Raw genomic sequence first — 25,507 nt, 5'->3', positions numbered from 1 at the left:
AGTCAGGCTTCTTAATTAGCCCCATTTTGATTAAAAACCTAAAAAAAATGCCTCCAAACTCTGATACTTTTCCCTCCACATAGGGCCCCAATGAGTTGTTGCTGCCTCTTGTTTGGGCATTCTAACATGCCATGCGCTATTGTTTCCTTTGAAGTAATCGCACCTCGCTGTGGCGTATTTTTCTTACGATTTCCAGTGTGCTGTGTAGACGGGCATGATCAAACCTCATCCTAGGTACAATGCCCATCTCATTCTCATTCTTGTTATCTAACATTACGCCCACCTAAATTAACATTCTATTATACCACTTGCCCTTTATTTCCTCTAACCCCACATTCCACACCATGTCTTTTGTCACTTTGATTTGATGATGCTTTTAATTTCTGCTAAACAAACCTTCCTTTATGTGTATTTACCAGTCAGTTCCTTTTGTCTGATAAACTAATAAAATGACACTATATTTGGAAACTAATAAAATGACACTATATTTGTATCGGGAATGATGAAAGCTATTCCCATTCTGCATCGGTATACATTTCAATATGTTCTGAATAATATCTATTTATATATTTAAAAACATTATATATCACTTTCCATTTTGTTTTAATATATTTAAGTCAACAAAGAGTGGCTTTTTTGACAGGTAAAGCAAAGCAGCCATTTTGAAAGTTGTGTTCAAAGGTTACTCTTGACGTTTCGATTGTCGTGGTATTGCGGCTGTTGGGGGCAAGTGTGCTGCATGGTCCAAACGCTCCAAAAACAGAAATAATTCAAAAAGACCATCAAAAAATGCTGCAATCGCATAAACACTGTAGAATCAAAAGCAAATGCCAAAAACACACACAAACCCCAAGAACAACTGCATGATAGAAAAGCTGCGAGTACACAGAATAAAATGGAAGTTTTCCAGGCAACCAGGGAATAATACAGGCGTGTCCAAACTTTTTCCACCAAGGTTTTTGGAACTCATTAAGATATATTTTTTTAATTTAAAGAAAAAACAGCTTGCATGTTAGCTTTGCATGTATTATTAGTATTAACATTTAAATTTGTGTGTTCTTACATTGTGCCTTTTTGCTCTATTTAAAAATAAAAACAAAATTCCTGTTTCTTTTTCAATGTATTAATGTTGGGGTGTGTTTACACATGTCATTTTTGGTCCAGTTGAAACAGACAAGAGTCTGTTTGGTCAGCTAGTACGGTTCGTTTGGTCTGGTGTGTGACCAAACAGGGGAGTCCGCCTGAGAGATGGGTTTTGGTGCACCTGCCAGTGAACTCTAGTCCTGGGTGAGGCAAGTGGGAACATCAACCACACCAACGGACCAAAAAAAAAAAATATGATGTTAGCAAATGCAAGCTTAACCAGGCGATGCATAGCAACAGGAAAGTTTCAGGAAAGTCATCTTTATATAATTTGTTTCTTCGTTATATCTTAGCTGGTTAACAAAAAAAATCTGACATAGACAGGAAAGTCCTATCAGTGTATGTGACCCAGAAGACGTCATGTTGTTTTTGAGATGCAACTTTATGTATAGGATCAACTGAGAGTAATATTTGGTTGACAAAAACACAAGTGTGAATGCAAAGTAGACCGCATTAAAGTGGCCACCAAGTTTTTTTTCTTTTTTTGGTTAGGACTGAAGTAGGTTACTACAGTTGTGAACATTTTGAGCCGGCACAAATAAGAATTGTAAACATAGCAGATTGTAGCACAAGGCTAATGTCCATCTGTTCACCCCAACAAGATATTAAGAGACAAAATACATCATCGAGTACAATCATTCTAACCGCCGTTCCGGAGACCGCACTTTAGACACCCACAAGCACCATTGAACGCCCCATCAACGTGAAGTGGGCGTGGCCTCGTCTCAACAGCCGCGGTGTTTTGAAACTACGGAGCAGGATTATAACTTTGAGCCGGACTCCACTGAAACTAGTGATGGGAATTTCAGTTGTTGTAAGGGAGCTGGTAGGTGTGTCTCGACTCCCTAAAAAGAGCCGGTTATTTCTTCTCCAAAATTATTCTTATGATAATTATGTCGCTTAATTGATTTCTTACAAAACACATGTAAGAATTACGACTGTAAAATATACTATGTTTATTATACATATGGTTAATTATATGCTCAAAATGGGACAGATTGCCACAAAATTATAAAATAAAAAAAGGACACTTCGCATTTAGGCAAAATGGTCCAGTCTGATTGTATTATTTGTAAATGTCCAGCTATTTAAAGCAAACACATTTCAATGAATCGGTGAAAACACCATTGCACAACTAAATAGAAATTAAAAGTCCAAAACTAAAAGACATAGCATTGTCTGGGTAACAGTTTTTGCTAGTCTTTAGTGAATAATGGCATTCAGAAACCCAACTGTGGCAGCGTTTGTTTCCTGCTGCTCATTGTCATCGCCTTTCCGGCGTGTAATCTCAAATGATTTGGAACGTTCTTTCACTCTCTCTCAACTCCTTTCCCCGGTTTTATCTCAACTCCTTCCCCCCTGTTTGTGTGCTCACAATTGTGACGTGTGTGCCTTCTGCCCATGCCTACACAGTTGACCAATTACCTGCGACTTTTAACAGAAAACGAGATGACAAAAAGTATCGTTTACGTCAAAGAGCTGGCTCTCATAGTCGAATCGTTCGCGAACGACCCATCACTAACTCGAACCCAACCAGAATCGGGAGCAGTTAAATGCACTTTCCGTTCAGCTGATATTGTGTTGACTTGAGGGGGGCCGCTCCTCCGCAATCACTCCTCTACGGATGAGGCCGACGCTTTTGGACTTACCTCGCTCGTCTTTTGGCCTATTTTAAAACAGAGCGGCTGGCGCTTCCGCCATGTTGATTCAAGTTGTATTTGTGCGGAGTGTGGCAGCTTTGGGAGCCAAGTGACAAGCCCCACAAATTTGGTCGAGAGTCAGTCAGTCAGGGTGCTGTTGCTGCGCCGGTGACGCAGGAAAAACACCCAGAAGCGAACAGTCGGGGGGGGAAACGTCGGAATTAAAGCGAGATCTTTCGGTGGCCCCCCATCTGCGAGAAGCCGTCACCTATCCAGGCCCACGTTTATATAATATATCACCACGACACAGCCGCTCAAGGCTTGGACGTAGCCCGGCAATAGAGGAGGGGAAGTCCTATCAAATTCCTGGTGAGTTGTTAGCTAACTAGCACTGCACGCTATAGACTGAGATGGTTAGCCTAGCTAGTAATCTACCTACTCTTGCATTTAGTTGTGCTTTTTCGTGTCCCAAGTCCCCCGACGTCTCGCCACTGCTCCTTCTGAATGTCAAGGTGATTAAACGTGTAGTTCATTAGCGTAACATCACAGCCGGTGTTTTTCGTTTTATTTAAATGCTGACTGTGGAGCCAGCATGCTAGCGCTAGCTAACTAGTCAACTATCGACACTGTCTACCAACTGAGACGGGGAAAACAATGTTTGTAAATGTGTCGAAATTGATTGTTTGACGAAGAAACCATTTTAATGTATGTTTCAAATGTCATCGTTCTCGTTTTATGTAACTTGAACAAGCGAATCGGCCACCAAAGTTAAAGTTGGGCTTGTTGGATGATACAAGTACTGTGAGATTTCAGGAAATAGACGACGACTTCTTCTGTTGCGTTTTAGCGTTAAGCGCTCTTACGTTATTCACATATTTCCTGGGGCGTGTGTACGCTTGCACACTAGAGTGTGAATTTGCACACAAGTTGAACCAAAATGGTGACATGTTGAGTCGTAGGAGTTTGTCAAAATACAACGCGTTATCATAACTCGGACGTTAAGCTAATGGCTAACACAGTCTGTTAGCTCGTCCGAGGCTAACTAGGGGGAAATGGCGACTCAGTTGAAGCACAACTCGGTCAACCGGGATGGAATGGCCTAAGAGATACACCCAGACTTCATTGTTTCAGTAGCTGTTAGAGTCCCGTTGAATAAATGTAATCTCAGACACGGTGGTCTATCTTTTTTAGGGAGGGGGATGGTTAACGTAATGTAAGGCCCCCGGGCCGAAGAGATGATGAGGCCTGCACGTCTCAACGCAATTTGCTTTTGACGACAAGGCCTCCCGACGAGTCCGCGTCTCGACTGTTTTTATGGGTGGATCGCCTTTTGCACGATTTGCTTACTCGGAAGCTAACAATGTAAGACATTTGTTATTACTACCAATAACACGGGTTGTTTTGAACTATTGTCATCATTGACAGTCATGGAAGTTTAATTGGATACCAATTCACCGGGTGGTGTAAATGCACGAATGTTGTAAAGCCGGTTCAGTTCTCTGAAGGCCGGCCGCAGTTGCACCCAACATGAAGTTTGTTCTAGAAAAAGCCTAGCTGGGAAGTCAGGTGGGCTGCTCAACATATTTCAATAGCAGGTGGGAGTCTGTAGAATGTACTAGCCTCTTAGAAAATGTATAAATACACCAAAGCAAGACCAGATACGACTAATACATGTCTCTGTCGCCAAGGTTGCTAACTTTAACGTTTGATCGGAGGCTTATGGCTGGTGTTAACTTAATTTTTTTGTTTTTTTGTTTTTGTTTTTTAAGTGTTTAGAGAGATGTTTTGGACCAACTGAGTTTGTTCTGTTTTGGGGGTTCCATTAGAGAGACATTTTCATTGCCTCCAATGCCAAAGACCCAAAGCACTCACTTGGTGTTCAAACCAACAATATTTACAATAGCCTAAACCTAAATTTTTGTTTATTTACAGCATTATGTCAAAATGCTAGGGTGCTTGTGGCGTGTAGTCTCGAAAGGAATTGTTTAGTTTCAGTTTGAGGTTTCTTCATTAGAGGGAATTTTTCTGAGCCTTATTCGCCAAAGTTGCTATCCTTAACATTTGCTCAGAGTCTAACCATGTGACCATTTCTTCTTTTTCTTCCTATTATTATTATTATTATTATTATTATTATTATTATCCATCCATCCATTTTCTATGCCGCTTATCCTCACTAGGGTCGTGGGTATGCTGGAGCCTATTCCAGCTGACTTATTGTTATTATTATTATCATTATTATTATTATTATTGTAGTATAATTATTGTTAAAGGTTTGCATTGGACGATTCTCACCAATGTGAATCTCGATGTCATTGTCAGTTTTGCACTGATTTCACCAGTTGGCATAAATGCATGAATCTTGTGACTCCTGTCCAGCATGCAAAAGCTTCAGATGACTCTTAAGGCTATGTTCACACTGCAAGTCAATTTTGATTTTTTTGCTCTTATGTGACCAGTATTTGAGTGTTTTCATGTCAATGTGAACAGCACAATTCAAATTTTTTTTTAAATGCAACTTAGGCTTCATTCGTATGTGATCATAAGTCTATGTATGCGATGCGACTGCAGTATGAATGGTCAGGTCACATATATTCGAGTATCACAGTATCTGATTCGTATCGGATACTAGCCTGAATTTTGCCCAGTATCTGATCGTAAATGAAATTAATGATGTCGCACATCACTAGAGCACACACTGCATCATACTTTACTTGCGTAAACACATGGAAATGCTAGTGATGTCGTGCTTTGGCACGTGCACGTCACTTTTCAGAAGCTTTGCAAATTTAACAAAAAATGAAAAAAATTAACTTATGTGAACGACCACATAAAAATTTGTATTTAAACAAAAAATTCTGAATTGGGCATCATACCCTGCAGTGTGAACATAGCCTTTGTAATACATGCCGCTTGCCAACATTGCTAACCTTAATATTTGATTGGATTTGATCAGGTGTTAAATGTTTAAAAAAAAAAAAAAAAGTCAGTCTATTTGAGAGGAAGCCAAATTATTTGACTAATAGATATGGTATGCCTATTGCATTTATTTACAACAATTTTGCAACACCTTGCTAAAGTCGCTAACCTTAATGTTTGATCAGAGGCTCATTTATTTACAACGTCCACATGCTAGATTAGCAATAACCTACAGCCTGTGTCTTGGACCAAAGGAGTCGGGGTTCAGTTAGAAGTTTTTTTCCTTTTAGAAGGTGTTTTTCCTTTATTCTGTCCCAAAGAGTTTGCTCATTTTTGGTTCAGTTGGTTTTTTTGAATGTATGAGGAGTGTGGTTCCAGTCGTGTAAAGTACCTTGAGAGAGTTCTGTTGTGAATTGTCACCATATTACTAAAATTGACTTGATTTGACTCCGTGTCCACTATCGACATAAAATTAGGACCATCTACTAGGGGTCTCACAAGATATCGTGAGATTAAAACATGACATGATTCCTCGTTAACAAAAAAAACTGTCTCGAGGGCACTAAGCCTGGGACAGTAATAAATAAATAATAATGAAGAAATGAAAACGAACTTGATACTTTTTCCGGCCTCAATACATTGCCATGTGCATTGCATGCGTGTCTGTTTTCCTCATCTCCCGCCTTCAAACAGGCAGGAAGAGGGTTCACTTGTTTGCACGTTTTAATAGAAGAACGGCATGAATGGAGTGAGACTGTTTGTTATACAGTCTTTGTCTCGGTGGATGGAGGCATACACACACGAGTGCAGAAGAGTGTAACGTAGAAATGTTATTGTTAGATTCCAATTTACTATCATATTTGTTTTTAGTTTTCTTAAAAGTAAAGTTAAAATCTTGTATCGTTCTCGTAGACCCAATCTCATGTATCATCCCGTCTTGTCAACTTAGTGTCTTGTGACACCCCTAGTTTCTACCTTTGAGGAAGGCACCCACAACTGCTCTACTCAAGAGTCTAAATTAAATGTTCCCATTGTAGCATGATTAGGTGATTAAATTGCAGTTCAACAGCAGTTCCCAATAGACAACATTGACATTCTGACATTAAACGGAGAAAATGAATGTTTAATTGTGACATGTTGGTTTTGCGTTGACTGCGGCTGGATTTGTGTTTACTGACATTTCCTGTGATTGTGATAATTGATGTTCTGTTTTTGTCTTATGTCACGCTATATTCAATATTTGTGCTCATTATGGACAAAATCTGTTTGCCTCTGAGACAAGCTTGTCTTTAAGTCAAATTGCATGTTCTAAGTCAGCAGTTGTCAATCATTTTGTGCCGTTTTGTCCCCTCCACATTGCAAAAATATGCATGTTAGATTGTTGATTGGAGACTCTAAATTGTCTAATTTTCCAAAGGTGTGTGTGTGAATGGTTGTTACACAAGTATGTATGTACCCTGCAATTGGCTGGTGACCAGTCCAGGGTGTCCCCTGCTTCTCGCCCGAAGTCAACTGGGATCGGCTCCTGCCTTGTAATTCCAGTTTGTGGTCACTTGTTTTCCTTGCTTCTCCTTCCTTGATTTCTACCATCGCTCATCCTCCGCCAGCTCTGCACCCAGGTGTTCTTGTACTTCTCCTGGGTTGAACCAGCGACCTGTTGATTAGTTTGAGCACTGCTGCCACCTAGCTGGAGGCTTGTGTATCGTTTAAGCATGAATTCCCTGCGTGCAGGCAATGCATGAAAACACTTAAACAAGTCCCCCCACTCCCCCTTGAAACCTCACCCTGCCAGCAGGGGTCATAGCCCAATATTTGAGAAACACAGTTCTAAGTTGATTGGCATAAATAAGTAAAACTAGACAATGCTGTTTATATTATTTTCTGCAACAGTTTGCGCAGAAAGTCTTTTCTGCATATTTATTGCAACTATTAGCCTGATTATTAATTCTTCCCTCTGCTTTTGTCCCCCTTTTACTTCAGGTTATGCAATGGTCTCAGCGGCACATCCAGATCTCCAGGTGCTCGTGTCCCTCTCTCGCGTATTCGGCCTCTCTTCCCTCCGCTTCACGGCTGAGGTGGCTTTGATTTCCCTCCTGGTCAGCGCCGCGTAAAAGAGGCCAAGATTGCCAAGATCTGTCCTGTGGCGAGCATGACGGCCACCACGCGTGGCTCTCCGGTGGGGGGCAACGACAGCCAGGGCCAGGCGCCTGATACTCAGAGCCAACCCCCGTTGCCACAGAACCAGGTTAGCCTTCAACCACCAACTACTTCAGGGCTACATTGTAGATCAGATTTTTTAGTTGATTAATCTGAAGATTGTTTTGATTAATCGAGTAATCTGTTAGGTCCTGAGTGGACCAGATCAATATGAACCAAACACAGTAAGTGGTTTGGTCCGCAACATATCAGAATAGAGAAAAAAATATTAATTTTCACAGTCAAAGCTGATGGATGAATATCTTGTTTTGCCTAAAACACAAAAGATCATAGGTCTGCTTTCATGGATGACAAAGGACATTAAAAAAACTCACATTTGAGAGGATATGTACATTTATAAATAAAAAAATCTATTAATCGAATACCAAAATAGTTGCAGATTATCGATGATTAATTGTTACTGCTCTAGTCTCAAGCCTCGGCCCTTGCCTTTTCAGAGTAGAACATTATGTGTTAAAAAATAAAAAACATTTTTTCTCTTAACTCAAACATATTCATGAAAAGGGTTGTCCACTTGGTTGACATTTAAATTCTCTGAACTAGCATCAATCATAACTTATTATCTAGTCAGGAGTTTTGTTCATCGGCCGTGATGCTTTGCGGCTCCTATGGTACTGGTATGTTTAAAATATGCAGTTTTGTCATATTATGCAGAATTGGAAAAAATATTAGCAGCGTCCACTAGTTAGCCTGTTGGGCAACCGTGGTAGTTTTTATTATTATTGAGAGCACAAATGGACAGGTAGCTTCGGTCACCAAGTCATGGCACGATTAAAGGGCACTGCATCCACATTTCGATTACTATTGGGAAAAACAATGTGAGCAAAAAGAATATTATTTTTCCAGACAATTAAGCCAATTTCTAGAAATGCCCATCCGATTTCCAGACACTGCAGCGCACAGGTTTTTAACAGATACAGCTCACTCCCTACCCCACAGAAGCACACACACACACACACACACACACACAGATGCCCAGGGTGATGAAAGGAAAGGAGTGAGGGGAGCGGAAAGAGGGAGAAAAAGTGAAGACGAGGCATCAATGAACAGAGAGCCTCCTGAGTGATGGATAAGGGGTTTGTGTGTGTGTGTGTGTGTGTGTGTGTGTGTGTGCGCGCGCGTGTGCACGCACGCGCGCGCGCACTGATGAGCTGTGGTGATACGTGAGAGGCAAGCTGTATATGTAGGTCAGCCAAGCAGAAGGAGCCTTCACCACACACCCCCACATTTCATATTTGTCACTCACATTCGCTGTATGTTGTACTGACTGGCGTAGCTTTGTTGCCTTTTAGGAGGGGATACACCTGCTTTTGCACCTGCTAAGGTCTACATTCACCATTATCACCAGGTGGCTCAGCCTGGTCCAAAACATACACACAACAGTCCTTGTCATACTCTAATGGAATTTAAATGAGTACCCCTTGAGTTCTGTTTTGTCCAAACAGGAATCAGTCAGTTGGCTCTCATAATTTATGCTAACAGGAAGTAACTGTAGTTTTTCTTACTTTTTTTTTTTGCCTTTTTTGAAATTCATAAGAAACGGTCATAGTCCTGTGGATTCTAGGGGTCGTTTACATGAGAACTAGCGAAAAATCTACCTAATATAACACAACTAATTTGTCCATTGGAGTCGCATTACTTGCCAAACTCCTCATTTACATATTACATGTATGCTAAAAAGTGTATTAATAAGACGATTTAGTTTCTTCACGTGACCTCTTTAGCTACTGGCATGGCATGGATAGTAGTGTTTGCAGTTGTCTCAGGTCTGTAGAAGGGGGAACGGGGATTCATACTTTGCCCAGTCTTCTGTCTGTGTCTGTCAAAGCAACACGCTCTTCGGGATTATCCAATGTATTATTGCAACAGGCTGTTGGTGAAACTGTCTGAAAATTGACTTTACGAGCTATTGTGTGCTTGCTAATGTCCAAATTCAAAATAATTAGCTCCAGAAATTGAGGTGCCAAGCTATTATGTACCTGCTAATAGACAAATTTTAGAATAAATAATTCCTGAAATGTGGAGAATTAAAGGAAACTTGTTACTAGTAGGTCTTACTGTCATAGCTGTTTATGACACGTATGGTTCTGTATATATTTGACTTTGTGTATGCTGATTTTGATGGCTTTGTTTCAGACATCATCTCCTAACTCATCTAATGAGAACTCTCCAGTGAGCCCCCCAGGTGAGCATGGACAAGGGGATGGGCCGCCACAGCTGGAGGAAGAGGAGCCTGCCTTCCCCCACACTGACCTAGCCAAGCTAGATGACATGATCAACAGGTACACACCCTCACAGTCACATCACTACATGAAGTCATATTTGCAAAATATTTCTCTTAATTGCTGAAGAGTTGCCCTCACGTAGTAATTGTGTTAGCAGAAATGATGCTCGTCATGGTCCATTACTCTCTTTTTCTTTGCACCTGTTGGGATTTCTGTTGATTGTCGCTCTGCTTCCTCCCAGGCCTCGTTGGGTCGTTCCGGTGTTGCCAAAAGGAGAGTTAGAAGTCCTGTTGGAGGCCGCTATAGACCTCAGTAAAAAAGGTAGGAATGGCAATCATAACAATGTGCTGATATAAAGTGTGCACAGTAAAATCCTATTGCCAGTGCGCAATAGCTCACTGTGGTCATTGTAGTTAATAACACTGGTATTCTTTTTTTGTTTTTTCCTGCAGGACTCGATGTGAAGTGTGAGGCCTGTCAGAGGTTTTTCCGAGATGGTCTGACTATCTCATTCACAAAGATCCTGACAGATGAGGCGGTTAGCGGCTGGAAGTTTGAGATTCATGTTGGTATTTTTTTCTTCAATTTTAATGTTACAGTTGAACAAGTTTTTATACATGTACAGCATCATTCACAATGTGAGTTTTCCCTGTGGGATACATTTTGGTAGTCAACCAAGCATTTGTGGTTTGATTTTAAACCGTATTATTTATTGATGTTTTCCCTTGTACATTTGGTTCCTCATTATGTATCTCTCCACTATCCGCATCCACAGAGGTGTATCATCAATAACACACATCGCCTGGTGGAGCTGTGTGTGGCCAAGCTCTCTCAGGACTGGTTCCCCCTACTGGAGCTTCTCGCCATGGCCACTAACCCCCATTGCAAGTTCCACATCTACAACGGCACGCGGCCCTCTGAGAGCGTCCCTGCTGGAGCACAGTTGGCCGACGATGACCTCTACGCCCGACCACCGGACCCACGCTCGCCGAAGGTTATATCACAGCTAATGCAGACCTGCCAACACTTACGCATTTTGCATATCGGGCATTCATTGTCACCCTTGAATACGCTTTGGTGCTCCACAGGTACGCATTTTGTTGTATCTCGCTGGTTCTAGTTTTGAGTTCAGTCTGTGAAACCCTGAGGCTAGGAACAACCTAGCCATAAGGGTACCATAAGGTACCAGGTACCATAAGGGCTGCGATTGCTCCGCTTGTAGAACATTATATCCTTTTGTGTAGACAACTCGTTCAGAGGTGCGTACAGCTCACCTCCGCGAACGCCTTCTCCAATTTTTGATCAACACTTGCAAAAAATGACTGTTGTAACACATTGATTAGTTCCACTGTAATTACACTCCCTTTTAATTACCATAATTCGCTAGCCTCCAAGGAAGCTGACAGGCTAAATAGTCAACAAGAGTTGTTTGCTCACAGAGTTGACGTCACGTCACGCACTCAACCCTGATGAAGAGCTGTAAAAGTGGTGTTCATTGGGCGACCCACGTTTTAGTGGCTCGTGGCACATTGTAGAAATGTAAAAAAATTAATTGTTTAAATGGAAAAATTGAAAAAGGGGGCAGGGAATAGTCAGAATTTCTTCAAGGTTGGCAGGTCTGCTAATGCAGTACATCACACCTAATTTTGTGTTGTGGAACCAGCAGATTATGGCCTTCCCTCTTGTTTCATCAATTGCAGGGCTGGTTGGTGGACTTAATAAATAAATTTGGCACGTTAAACGGGTTTCAAATGTTGCACGATCGCTTCATGAGTGGCCAAGCACTGAACGTCCAGATCATCGCTGCACTTATCAAGTAAGCACACTTATTAATGAGGCTTCATCATAGGCTGTCCTCAATATTAATTTTCCTCCTTTTTCATTGCAGGCCTTTTGGCCAGTGTTACGAGTTCCTCACATTGCACACAGTGAAGAAGTACTTCCTCCCAGTTGTCGAAATGGTACCCCAGTTCCTGGAGAACCTTACAGACGAGGAGCTGAAGAAAGAGGCCAAGAATGAAGCCAAAAACGACGCACTGTCCATGATAATCAAGTCTCTGAAGAACCTTGCATCTCGTGTACCCGGGCAGGAGGAGACTGTGAAGAATTTAGAGATTTTTAGGTTAAAAATGATTCTTAGGTGAGGATGTGATTGTGAAGACAATGGAACACATTATTACTGAAAGGATCCAGTTTAGCTTTATTGAACTCCTTTTTCTTTCAGGTTATTGCAAATTTCTTCTTTTAACGGCAAAATGAATGCACTAAATGAAGTTAACAAGGTGATATCCAGTGTGTCCTACTACACTCATCGGCATAACCCGGAGGAGGATGAATGGCTGACAGCAGAGCGCATGGCGGTGAGCTCAGTCGCCTGTTTTCTAAACCTTTGCATTCCATATATCACCATTGTCTGTATTTAACTGTATTTAATGTTGTCCCTCAGGAGTGGATCCAGCAGAACCACATCCTGTCCATCGTCCTGCGGGACAGTTTACACCAGCCTCAGTATGTTGAGAAGCTGGAGAAGATCCTTCGCTTCGTTATCAAAGAGAAAGCTCTGACAATGCAGGATCTTGACAACATCTGGGCAGCACAGGTAAAATATTGATGATTATGATTTAAAACTGCTGTTTGATTTATTTAGTACAGTGGATCGTCTAAGGACGAACACAATCTATTCTGGAACACTGGCCAACCTCCACAAATTTTCCCATAGGAAATAATGAAAATTGAATTAGTCCGGTCCTGTGTGAAACGTTAAACATTTTAACATTCTTTTAAGGACATACAAGTTGAAAACGTGTGTAGCAGCGAGCCATTCTAGTACTGTTTAGCCCCTACGTTTTGACTCACTATTCACTCATCCTCAATGAGGCCGGCTTTTTATTTTTTATTTATTACAATACATAAAATACAATACATAAAATGTAAATGCTTCTTGAACTGAACTCCAGTGAGTGATACACTAAAGTCTTGCACGATTTGTTGAGTTTTGTACGAGGGGTTCACCCTGGGAACCTCGGCAGGTCAGTAAAACTCTCTCCCTACATGTGCAGGCTGGCAAACACGAAGCCATTGTAAAAAATGTCCATGATCTTCTGGCCAAGTTAGCGTGGGATTTTTCTCCTGAGCAGCTTGATCATCTCTTTGACTGTTTTAAGGTGGGTTTGCATCTCAAGGAGGTGGTATGTAGTCTATATATTTATTTAGTAATAGCAGTCTTGTTGTGCCATTAACTAACCCTAAGCTTATGTTTTCTTCTGCAGGCAAGCTGGACGAATGCCAGCAAGAAGCAGCGTGAAAAACTGCTGGAACTCATCCGCCGCCTGGCCGAGGACGACAAGGACGGCGTCATGGCCCACAAGGTCCTCAATCTGCTGTGGAACCTAGCCCACAGCGACGACGTGCCTGTAGACATAATGGACCAAGCTCTTAGTGCTCACATCAAAATACTGGATTACAGTTGCTCACAGGTATGTTTTACCAGAGGGACAATGGTATGCAAAATCACATTTCGGCAACCATGCTGTATCTTCTTTTAGGGCAAGACTAGAGAAATTAAGCTTTGATATACTTTAGAATAGTCAGTTGTCGTCTTGGAGGTGTGTTCAGGCTTGTTATCCCATTGCAAGGTTACCATATGGCCCTGTTTGCCGAGAGAGAGGCTCATCCTCTGCTTTAGAATGTCAGTACATGTTGGAATTCATGTATCCCCTTAATGAACTGCAGCTCCCCAGTGACCAAAAGTCGGCTTTTGAGTTTTTGGCATCCTGTACCATTGAGTTGACACCCCTGCTCTCGGGGCAGAAAATGTACAGTGTGCATTTTGGAAGTTTACAGGACTATGGAGGGGCAGGCTGTGCTGACGAACGCTGATGGGTCAAGAATAAGAAATCAGGGAGGGGGCAAACACTTATTAACACAATTGTATTTACAGAGGAATATATTAAACCGGACTTTAAGATGGTCACTCTTTTTGCTGTGTATTTTATTCATGGACAATTTAATTTTAAAAAAATCTGACCTAATATTGACTGTTTATTTACATTGCTTCAGTGTAGAAATAAACCACTCCCCTAGACATACGTCATCAGTCTGATTTGAATAAACTACCCTGAAATTGTAAGATGTGTTGGAAATGCAAACTACGGGAAACTGGAAGCCTTTAGTTCAGCAACTATAGTTACCAGGAACTAAAAAAGTACAAAATAAAAGGACGGCGTGCTACGCCAGACTCGGGTGGAGAAGTTAAATGGGAAGATCCGCCAGCATAGTTGAAATCAAAACTGTGTACTCACTTTGGTTTTTACGTGGATGGGAGAAAACTGTTAAAGGATTTTGCTGTATGTAAGCATTGTCACAAAAACATACACAGCCACCTCGTTGGTCACCACGCTCGCAGAGAAAACTGTGCCCAGTAAGGGAAATGTTGATTTTTCTATTAAAATCCTAAATGTTATTCAATCAAGAGGCGTGTGTTTAGTTTACTTTTTGAGGTCAACCTTGTTCGGGTTGTTCTGTCTCTTTCCGCTGATCACTGCTGCTATACTACATTAAGTATTTATACTTGTTGTGCTTCTACTTAATAGATTTGTCACTGTTTGTCAGACACCTAAAATCTTTTTTTTTTTTTTTTTTTTACACTATTGCTGTTTGTACTTGGTTTAAATGTGCTGCAAAACATAAACTATGAATTTTAATTTTTGTATTTGCCTCACCCTACTTGCGTATCAAGATAGCGTTATTGTGAGCCATGTATCGTGAGGTACACTTGAGATTCCAAGCCCTAAAATATGTGCCCTGACTATTATTCTAAAGTATATTAAAATGTATGAAATGTAAGGGCTGTACTCACATTTTGTAGGACACTGTATGCACTGATGGGGATTGGTTTTTTTTCACCCACAGGACAGAGACACTCAGAAGATCCAGTGGATTGATCGGTTCATAGAGGAGCTACGAACCAACGACAAATGGGTGATTCCCGCCCTCAAGCAAATCCGAGAAATCTGTAGCCTTTTTGGAGAAGCTCCTCAGAACTTAAGGTGAGGTTACTGCAGCTCATTTTTAGTGTAACCAGCCCAGGTTTTTTTTTCCTGGACTACGCACAATAACACACAAAAGAAAAGCTAGCACAAACATTATTTTCCAAACTCTTCAAGCTAGTGTTTTCTTGCAGTCTCTTGTAGACAATATGTAGTATACATCCCTGTTGTTTTTCCAGAAAGAAAATGCCAATTAACATGCAAATGAGCTTAGTGGGGTAAGTGCAGTGCCAGGGTTCTACCGACCTGCTTTCTGTGTTCTGTCCAAGTCTTTCTCTTTGACATGTTTATGCACTCAACAAAAATATAAACTTTTTTTTTTCGCCCATTTGCCATGAGCTTTACTCAAAGATCTAAAACCTCTATGTTCACAAAAGGCCCGTGTCAAGTGTTCTCAAATCTAAATCTATGAGATAATCCATCCACCTCACAAATGTGGCTTATCAAGATGCTGATTATACAGCATGATTATTGCAGGTGTGCCGGAGGTTGGCCACAATAAAAGGCCACTTTAATTGTGTGGATTAATTTGAACAAGTCACTGGGATGTTTTCAGCTTCCAGGAATTTTGTACAGATCCTTGCAACATGGGGCTGTCCATTATCAAGCTGAAACATGAGGTTATGGTCATGGGTGAACAGCACAGCAATGGGCCTGAAGATCTCGTCACGGTATCGCTGTGCATTCAAAATGTTACTAATTAAATGCACCTGTATTCGGTGCCCATACTATAACCCCTGCCGCCACCACTGGCCACTCAATCCACGACACTGACAGCAGAAAACAGCTCACCCACACAACTCCATACACGCTACTGTGAAAATCGGGATTTAATCAGGAACAGAACACCTCTCCAAAGTACCAGACACCATCAAATGTGAGCATTTGTGTTAGGACGACAGACTGCAGTCAGGTCGAGACCCCAATGAGGACAACCAGCATGCAGATGAGCTTCCCTGAGACCGTTTTTCACAGTTTGTGCAGAAATTCTTTGGTTATGCATACAGATTGTTGCAGGAGCTGTCTGAATGGCTAGTCTCAGATAATCTTGAAAGTGAAGATGCTGGATGTGTGGAGGTCCTGGGCTGGTATGCTTACTCATGGTCTGCGGTTGTGAGGATGTACTGCCAAATTCTCTGAAAAGCCTTTGGAGATTGCTTAAGATAGAGAAAGGAACGTTCAATTCATGGACAACTCTGGACATTCCTGCAGGCAGCATGCCTATTGCACGCTCCTTTTAACACTTACGACGTCTGTGGCGTTGTGTGATAAAACTGCGCATTTTGGAGTGCCCTTTTATTATAGCCAGCCTAAGCACACCTGCAATAATTATGCTTTCTAATCAGCATTTTGATATGTCACGCGTGAGGTGAAAGGATTATCTTGGCAAAAAAGTGCTCACTTTAGACTGATGTGTGAACAATGTTTGAGAGAGGCCTTTAGTGTACAAAGAAAGTTTTAGATCTTTTGAGTTCAGCTCATGAAAAATTGGAGTAAAAACAAAAGTGTTGTCTTTATATATTTATTGTGTAATAACGTGTACATCATTTATAGAGGTTTCTGCCTTGAGCCTGCTTTCACCAATTATTACTTGGGTTCCATCTTAAATGAGATTTGATTACACCTCACAGTCCTCTTTCAAAGATTTGCTCATTTTTGTTGTAGAAGTTGCGGCCCACAATGCGAACAAAATAGTACACTTGTGCAGTTTTATAACCTGTGTTCTTACATATTTGATGTACTCGAGTCCACACTGCTTTTACTTACCTTACCAACAATAACTTAATTTTTTCCAGTATTGATCACCTGCTTTATACTAAACACCCAACTCCGCACTTGATATCTAAACAGAAATATACAGTGACATTTAAGGCCATTTAAGATGGAGCCCTTCCCCTCCTAATGCCAGTGCCAAATATTGAAGCTGTTTCATGCCTTGCACCTATTTACTGAAATATTAGTTCTCAGGACCTTATGATAGTTGTTTGCCCTGCTGAGATTTAGTGTGTAGAAAACCAGTCTCTCAGTTTGCACATCTAGCCAGAATACATACATTGAACATTTAAAAACAATTAGACTATGGTATAGATGTTAAACTAGATTGCTCTGGGACCACATTTTTGACTATAATTATTACACAATAGCTTGTGTATAATGTCAATGCACGTCAATGCATAGTCAGAAATGAAAAGAATTGGACTACATGAAAGGGATAGTTCTTTTAGCACAAAGCCGAAGGGATACCTTGTATATGAACCCAAATACACTGATGCCCAACTTTGTAGTTGGAATGGGCAGAGAGGAGGAATAGAGAAGTGGCTGTGAGCTGTGAGATGTCCACTTTTTTCCATGTTATTGACTCATTTCCAAGTTACACTGGACATCTGTGGAGACAACCACAGTTCCACGTAGCTGACAATAGCTTATATATATCCTATATTATGTTATGTAGCAGCTTCCCTGATAATATGACATTTTATGATTTGCTGCACACCTTAAGTGATTTATGATGTTGTTCCTGCTCTGAGCGTAATACGGTTAGCTTCTAACCAAGGTAGTAATAGGCGACATCTCATTTGATAGTACAGCTAGTTCTTACCTGGGGTGCTGTAAATGTCTGTGACAGGAAAGCAATGGAATATATAGGGTGATTCACATACTTGTTACAGCCCTGATAATTACGATAATTAAGTCTGCACCATTTTTTAGGTATTTTCTTTTGTGACAATATAGTTAACACGCTTGCTCTCACTTCAGGTCTCTCGTGTGACATCGGTCATTATCCGCGCATGTAAACACTGTGAAGCACATACGCAAGAGTTGCCAGGCGGCAGCACGCAATGTTAGGCGATTTTTTTTTTGTGCCAAACATTGTGATGCACATGTATAACTCTTTTGAATACATATTATTTTGACAAGCAAAATGCTTTGCATTTGTGACCCCACCAACTATCTGCAACTACTTTCTTCAACACCAAAAACTGACCAGAACTCTGCTCATGGGACAAAGTGAGTACACTGCTGATGCCGATGTCATACAACTTTGTCAAAAAATCGAAACTATCCCTTTAATGCTGGTCAGAGATTCTTTATAAGACACGAGTACTATGCTAAAAAGAGTCTACTGCAAAATTGTTAGTCATTCCAAAGTTTTGAACTGAACTCAAGGGCCGGTGTGATGTCATTCACAGGCCAGACTTGGCCAATCCGCTGTATTTTGAAGATAAAATCGGCTTCCGCCACAAAATCAGGCCGATCCGGTTGCTTTATAACTTTGGTAATTCTGGGTCACACTCCTACATGGTAGGTGAGGTAATGCGCCTCAAAGCTGGTTGCCACTCGACTCCCACCACCCGCAAGAAGAAGAAAATTCAACACCACTATAGACATGTCCGCGGTGTGCCGTGGTGAAGTTGGTTTTACGTTGGATATTCGGCTCTGTAGCTACAGCAGTAGTTCCCCCTAACTGTGGCCGGACTGCTGTGTCATGGTGCAGTGGGCTCGCAGGGGCAGTGCCACTCTAACCGCTGGTTGTTTATACTAAATGATTATTGCTACCCTAAAAGTATTTTCCCATTTATTTAAAAAAAAAAAAAAAAAAAAAAAAATTGTTTCTTTTATTGGATGGACTTCTATTGCATTAGGGACCTGACTCATAGGTCGGCCTGTCACGATAACAAATTTAGATTTTTCATTAAGTTTATAATTTTTTTTAAGGTTATGAATAAATGTTCCTTGTGTCATGTCACATTTGAACCACTAGAAGGTACTCAAGTCTTGTGTACCTGTGTGAGTAGTAGAAGTTGACTACAGAGGCTGAATAGCAGACAGGAGGCTCACTCTTTCCCTTCATTTGACTATACAACCAATGCGCACAAACACAAGCAAAGTGAACCCTCTTGTCATCCACCCTTTGTGCTACAGCGAGACGAGAAAATGGAACACGCATACGTACATGTCACACATGTCAATTTATCGAGGCGTCAAAATTATTGACCTTTATTTGTATTGATTAAGTAATCGTTTTATCAATTATCGTGACAGGCCTACTCCCAGGTTTGCATTAAAAAATCGGATTGGAAGGCAAAAAATGTGAATCAGGACATCCTTAATCTCCATGTGAAAGCAGCTCCAGATTTTTAGCTCATTTTGATTCTTGAGTTTGCTTTTTCGTCCAGTTTTTTTCCGAGATGCAAGGCAGGAAATGACTTCTATTGATATGGCGTCTACACACACACAAAAATGCTCCAAAAGCTGCTTTCTTTGTGCCGTTAATGAAAACAAATGAGAGAGAGAAGAAAAGAAATTCTTTTGTTTTTGTGATCAAAAAATAGTCTGCCTTGTTCTCTGCTTTCTTGCCTCATCGCTCGCTGCTTTTAATCCCCCCTCCTGTGTATCAATTACCTTCTTTTCTTGCTGCTCGCTTTTCAGTCAAACCCAGAGAAATCCCCATGTGTTTTATCGCCATGACCTTATCAACCAGCTGCAAAATAACCATGCACTGGTCACACTGGTAGCTGAGAACCTGTCAGCCTACATGGAGACAATGAGGCAGTTCTCTAAAGGTATGCTGTAGAGACAAAAATGTACTGCTATCTAAAAGGTGAGTAACCCAACAGTCTCACACTTGCCTTTCCTTTTTCTGTAGAAGAACAGGCAGAGTTTGACCCTCAGACAGTACGGCCAGGAAGCCGCTACAGCCATGTACAGGAAGTACAGGAACGACTTAACTTCCTGAGGTACGTTATCACAATGAAATAGAAACTCTATATAAAAGTATAGCAGACGATAGACTGTTCCTGCACATTGTTTTTTTTCCCAGGTTTCTTTTAAAGGATGGTCAGCTGTGGCTGTGTGCCCCTCAGGCAAAGCAGATCTGGAAGTGTCTGGCTGAGACTGCAGTCTTCCTCTGTGACCGTGAAGCCTGCTTTAAATGGTACATCCTGAATTTCCTTTATTCTCTGTTTCTCTCGCACGTCTTAAAACAGCATCTTTGCCTCGCAGGTACTCCAAACTGATGGGTGACGAACCCGACCTTGACCCAGACATCAACAAGGACTTCTTTGAGAACAATGTTCTGCAGTTGGATCCTTCTCTGTTGACGGAGAATGGCATGAAGTGCTTCGAGAGGTTCTTCAAGGCTGTAAACTGCAGAGAGGGCAAACTGGTAGCGAAACGCCGGGCCTACATGATGGATGACTTGGAATTAATCGGCTTGGACTACCTCTGGAGGGTGAGGCCACAGATGCTCTGGACTGTTTATCTTGTATGCAATGTGCCTTAATTTGTAGCACAAGTCATGTCTATGCCATGGCTTTTCACCTGCAAGTTCAATTAAAAACTTTACTAAAGAGTACTCCTGTCATATACAGGTACTACCGAAAAATTACAATATCAAGTAAAAGTTGTTATATTTTGGCAATTTAACCTAAAAGGTGAAACCAACAAATTTTATTGACCCATTACACGCATTTCATAATTGACATATCTCAACCAGTTCCTTCTTGTAACTTTGCTGATTAAGATTTTCAGCTTATTAAAACCACAAACCCACAAACTCAAACCCACAAAATTTAGAATACTGTGAAAAGCTTCAGTTTTGTTTCAAAGAGTCAAATTCTAATCAGGCAAGTAATCCAAAACGCCTGCAAAAGGGTCCTGAGCCTTTAAAAAGTCTCTTAGGTTGGCTCAGAAGAGTTCAGACATGGGGAAGACTGCTGATCTGGCAGTTGTGCAGAAAACTGTCATTGACTCCCTCCACAAGGTGGAAAAAACACAAAGATATCAAAAGAAGCTGGGTGTTCTCACTCAGAGTGCTGTCTCAAAGCACATTAATGGACAGTCAAGTGGAAGGAAGAAGTGTGGAAGAAAATGGTGTACAAGCCGGAGAGAGGGTGGTCAGGAAAGGGCCATTCAAAAGTGTGGGGGAACTTCATAAGGAGTGCACCGATGCTGGATTTGTTGCTTCAAGAGAAACACGCAGGCGGATGCTGGACATGGACTTCAGATGTCGAATTCCTGTTGTCAAACCTCTCCTCAATAGTAAGCAGCTCCAGAGGCTCCTTTCCTGGCCAAGAGAAAAGGACTGGTTTGCTGCCCAGTGGTCAAAAGTCCTCTTTTCTGATGAGAGCCAGTTTTGCATCTCATTTGGCAACAAAGGTCCCAGAGTCTGGAGGAAGACTGGAGAAGAGCACAATAGAAGATGCATGAAGTCCAGTGTTGTTTCCCCAGTCTGTGATGACTTGGGGATCCATGTCAGCTGCTGGTGTTGGTCATCTGTGCTTCATTAAGTCAAACATAACTGCAGCCCTCTACCAGGACACTTTAGAGCACTTGATGCTTGTTTCAGCGAAACAGCTTTATGGAGATGCAGACTTAATCTTTCAGCAGGACTTGGCACCTGCTCACACTGCTAAAAGTACAAAGTCCTGGTTCAACGACCATGGGATTACCATGCTTGATTGGCCTGCAAACTCACCTGACCCGAACACCATAGAAAGTCTGTGGGGCATTGTCAAGAGAAAACTGTATGGGAAGAGACCAAACAAAGAGCTAAAGGCCGCAATTGAAGCATGCTGGTCTTCCATAACCCCTGAGATATGCCACAAACTGGTAGCATCCATGCCACGCCGGATAAAGGCTGTTATTCGGACAAACGGGGCCCCAACCAAGTACTAAATACAGGCGCAAGAGTTTACTTTTGGAGGCCTCACATTTTTGTATTTAAAATCCTTTTTAACATTGACTTTATGTAATATTCGAATTTTCTGAGTTTTTGAATTTGAGTTTTTTTTTAAGCTGCAAGACCTGATCAGCAATATCCAAAGAAATAAAAACTTGAAATATATTTGCATGTTATTCCTTTATACGTCAAATTCACCTATTAATTGCAGAAATACAACAACCTTTTCAGGATATTCAAATTTTCTGAGTAGTACCTGTAAACAATCGTTGATTGTCTTTGATTAGCATCTTAATGTTTGATTAGCAGTAGGTACTTAAAACAGAAGAGCAGTCCTGCCCTTGGAGAATCTTGACTAGCATCTTTGCAGTATGTCCTTTAAGGAAAACAGCACTTCTTTTGGAATTTTGTCCATCAGCCACAGTCTTATGTGAGACATGAACACGTCTTTATCTTTTCTGTGCGTTCTAAAGATATTAAAACAGAGACAACTCAGAGACAACTCATTATTGCACATAATGGTAAACACTTACTTGGCCTATAAAGCCTTCTGAAAAAGACTCCAAAAAGCGTCAACAACGCTCCATTTACATATGATGTGACGTGCAGCTCAACCAAACTACAGCGACATTTATTATTAACATTGTTATGGCGATCAAACTACTTTACTGGCGCATTGACACTTTACCACAACACACCAGCTAGCCACTAGCTTCACCACACACTCGCCCGCAGTGCGTCAGCGCCACACTCATAGTCCCTCAGGCGTACCCAAAAGGTAAGGCATCATATTGGAGCTGCTGCCGCTGCTGTTTTAATTTTTGAATGTAAAATGTAAACTGTCCGGGCAGCACTTCCGCTTCCTTTTTGTTACGTTTTTCTTTTTTTTTTTTTTTTGTTCCGTCAGCATCCATTACTGACATTTATGAATCAATTTAATAATCGTCAGTGTCCGCATCGCGATGCATCTAAGAATCGATTGTTTCCCCCACCCCTAGTGTAGGCGTTCATGTTGAGCTGCCGCTATTGCTGCTCTGTTTTTGAGTTTGGAAAAGTTAATGCTAGGCGTAGGCGTTTATTTCTATGTTGCTATGTGAAGTTAATACGCTCAGGAAGGACGTTCCGGTAATGCTTAAAGATCTAAAATACGGCAAAATAGTATTCCATTTTATCAAGAATGTACTTGCTACTACATGGTCACAGCAACAGTGTTGCAGGTTTTTGGAGGCGTGACATTGGAGTGCCCCATTACGTGCAGTTGTCTTTATCTGTTTTTATATCTTTAGAATGCACAGAAAAGAGACGTGTGTTCATGTCTCACATGAGGATTGTAAATGATGGGCAAAATTCCAAAAAAACATGGCAGTTTTCCTTTTAAAAACAACAGAGCACTACTGTCATATAGAGATTCCTTGGCTAGCATTTTTGCAGAACGTCAAAGGAAAACTGCACTATTTTTTGCCCATCATCCACACATCATCTACAATCCCTACGTGAAACACATAACACCAACAGCCAACAGTGTTCCATTTACATAACTGACCTGCGGTATTGTGACCTGCCATGCAGCGATATTGTTATTGTACCAGCTAACACAAAGAACTTTTTTTTTTTTTTTTTTTTGCGGAGTAATACAACGCGGGCCGCACGGTGGTCTAGCATGTTGGCCAACACAGTAACAGCCTGGAGATCGGGAAGACCTGGGTTCGACTCTCCCTTTGGCATTTCTGTGTGGAGTTTGCATGTTGCAGTGTGTGCATGAGTTTTCTGTGGGTACTCCGGTTTCCTTCCACATTCAAAAACATGCAGGCGAGGTTAATTGGCGACTCTAAATTGTCCATAGGTATGAATGTGAGTGTGAATGGTTGTTTGTCTATATGTGCCGTGCGATTGGCTGGCGACCAGTCCAGGGTGTACCCCGCCTGTCGCCTGAAGTCAGCTGGGATGGGCTCCAGCATGCCCCTGTGACCCTAAAGAGGAGAAGCGGTATAGAAAATGGATGTATAGAACTCTTATTTTAGATTCCTCAAAGTAGCTTTGATAGCGCTGCAAACTCTTGGTGTTCGCTCAATGAGCTTCATGAGGTAGTCACCTGAAATGGCTTTCACTACACAGGTGTGTCTTGTCAGTGTTACTGAGTGGAATTTCTTGCCTCATTAATGGGGTTGGGGCCGTTGTGTGTGTGTGTGGTGTGTGTGGTGTGTGTGTGTGTGTGTGTGTGTGTCCAAAATGTTGACCTATACTGTTTAATGCACAAGTCTTGTGCTCAAAGATACAGCCATCCCATGAGTAGGCATTCCAATGAGAGCGGACATTGTAAGTGACTGTTTTCATTATACTATTATCCATGAAACATTTAGCACTAGTGCTAAGTGGGGTAAGGGGGCGTCTTACCTGATAACGTGTAGTTCAGCCTCCATATAGTCAGGCTCAAAAGATAAGGTTTTTTTTATTATTTTTTTGAGGGCTTTATATTCAGAATAGGTGGGCCCGATGACCTACATTGTTTGCTCCCTCATGCTAATTCGTTTCCTCTCTTAAGAACGCACAGAAACGGTAAAGAAATAGGTGTTCATGTTTCACATAAGGATTGTGGATGATGGGCAAAAGTGCAGTTTTTCCTTTTAAAAACCGCAGACTTGTGTAATAAAGGATCTTTATAGAGTTGGCCAACGTTTGAATTGGAACGATTGTGGTTCCGATTCCAATTCCTAACTATTAGATTCCAATGCTTTTAAGAGGCAGGGGCATAAAAGTTTGCGTGGTTCAAATGAGGGTGCTAACCAGAGTTCTTATTGGATGAAATGTCTGAACTTTCCCATAGTTTTTTTAATATGGACTTTTTTTTTTATCAACTTTACTATGAATTTATCACAGATCTATGTTCACAGGAGTATACTTTTACAAAAGTGAAAGAACATTTCCACATATGCTGTTTGTGTTAGTGTGTGATGCTGCAGGCACTTAACATGCACTAATACTATATCAGAAAAGAATATCAAACAACTTGTGAAAAACTTGATGAGATATGAGCCTTGTGCCACCATACTAGCACTATTACGGTATACTTTGCTGCCTTGATATACTTATGACCTTATTTTGTTAGCACAAGTAAGCAGGCTGTAATGCAAAGTGCTCTTATTTTGTAGAAAGTGTGTTGTGTGGGTAGAGAAGGTCTCTTCACCTTTGCTAAAGAGTTGTGACTAAACTGAATAAACATTAACAAACATTGATCCTGCAGCTGTAGTTCCTGTGCTTGATTTACATCAGTGGGCAACCTGAAACCCACGTTTACAGACACAGACGCCATTTATTGTTGAACTTCTGTGATTTATTAATGCTTAGAGGAAGTCCGATGTAGCGCATCCAAGACGAGGGCACTCTGTTATTTCTACACCATGAATCTGGAAGTGTTTAATCGTGTTGATTGTGCACCCTCCTTTGCATAATATCATTGTATTCCAAATGTAACACTGAGCCGACCACTTTTTCTTCGTTGGTGTTCGCGGCTTTTTCTCCCTGTTGGCAGACAGAGCATTGAAACAAGGAATCAAAATTAAAAAAATGTGAACGATCCCGGGCGAATCAGAATATTAGTCCTGGTTCCCATCGATGCTCGAGACTCGATGCCCAACA

General features: G+C 41.3%; 1 protein-coding gene across 7 annotated transcripts in view; it reads left to right on the top strand.

The window, feature by feature from the left end:
* Positions 1-25,507, top strand: part of usp9 (ubiquitin specific peptidase 9) — a 45,204-nt gene that overhangs the window by 4,069 nt on the left and 15,628 nt on the right. For 2 of the 7 annotated variants that reach the window (XM_054786313.1, XM_054786308.1), the window contains exons 1-17: positions 2,649-3,152; positions 7,680-7,944; positions 10,053-10,198; positions 10,383-10,462; positions 10,594-10,706; positions 10,917-11,135; positions 11,842-11,957; positions 12,030-12,281; positions 12,366-12,501; positions 12,588-12,740; positions 13,201-13,305; positions 13,411-13,617; positions 15,053-15,189; positions 19,621-19,754; positions 19,838-19,928; positions 20,012-20,125; positions 20,194-20,422. In XM_054786313.1, coding sequence (XP_054642288.1) covers positions 7,849-7,944; positions 10,053-10,198; positions 10,383-10,462; positions 10,594-10,706; positions 10,917-11,135; positions 11,842-11,957; positions 12,030-12,281; positions 12,366-12,501; positions 12,588-12,740; positions 13,201-13,305; positions 13,411-13,617; positions 15,053-15,189; positions 19,621-19,754; positions 19,838-19,928; positions 20,012-20,125; positions 20,194-20,422 — 2,328 coding nt within the window. In that variant the 5' untranslated portion in view covers positions 2,649-3,152; positions 7,680-7,848. Of the gene's footprint in view, positions 1-2,648; positions 3,153-3,190; positions 3,296-3,984; positions 4,146-7,679; positions 7,945-10,052; positions 10,199-10,382; positions 10,463-10,593; positions 10,707-10,916; positions 11,136-11,841; positions 11,958-12,029; positions 12,282-12,365; positions 12,502-12,587; positions 12,741-13,200; positions 13,306-13,410; positions 13,618-15,052; positions 15,190-15,368; positions 15,408-19,620; positions 19,755-19,837; positions 19,929-20,011; positions 20,126-20,193; positions 20,423-25,507 lie in introns of those variants that run through there. The other 5 variants (XM_054786312.1, XM_054786309.1, XM_054786314.1 and 2 more) reach the window with 4 other exon arrangements.

This window comes from Dunckerocampus dactyliophorus, chromosome 9 (assembly GCF_027744805.1).
Source record: "Dunckerocampus dactyliophorus isolate RoL2022-P2 chromosome 9, RoL_Ddac_1.1, whole genome shotgun sequence".
In the NCBI taxonomy this organism is placed as follows: domain Eukaryota; kingdom Metazoa; phylum Chordata; class Actinopteri; order Syngnathiformes; family Syngnathidae; genus Dunckerocampus; species Dunckerocampus dactyliophorus.
This window is presented reverse-complemented; position numbering and strand designations above follow the sequence as displayed.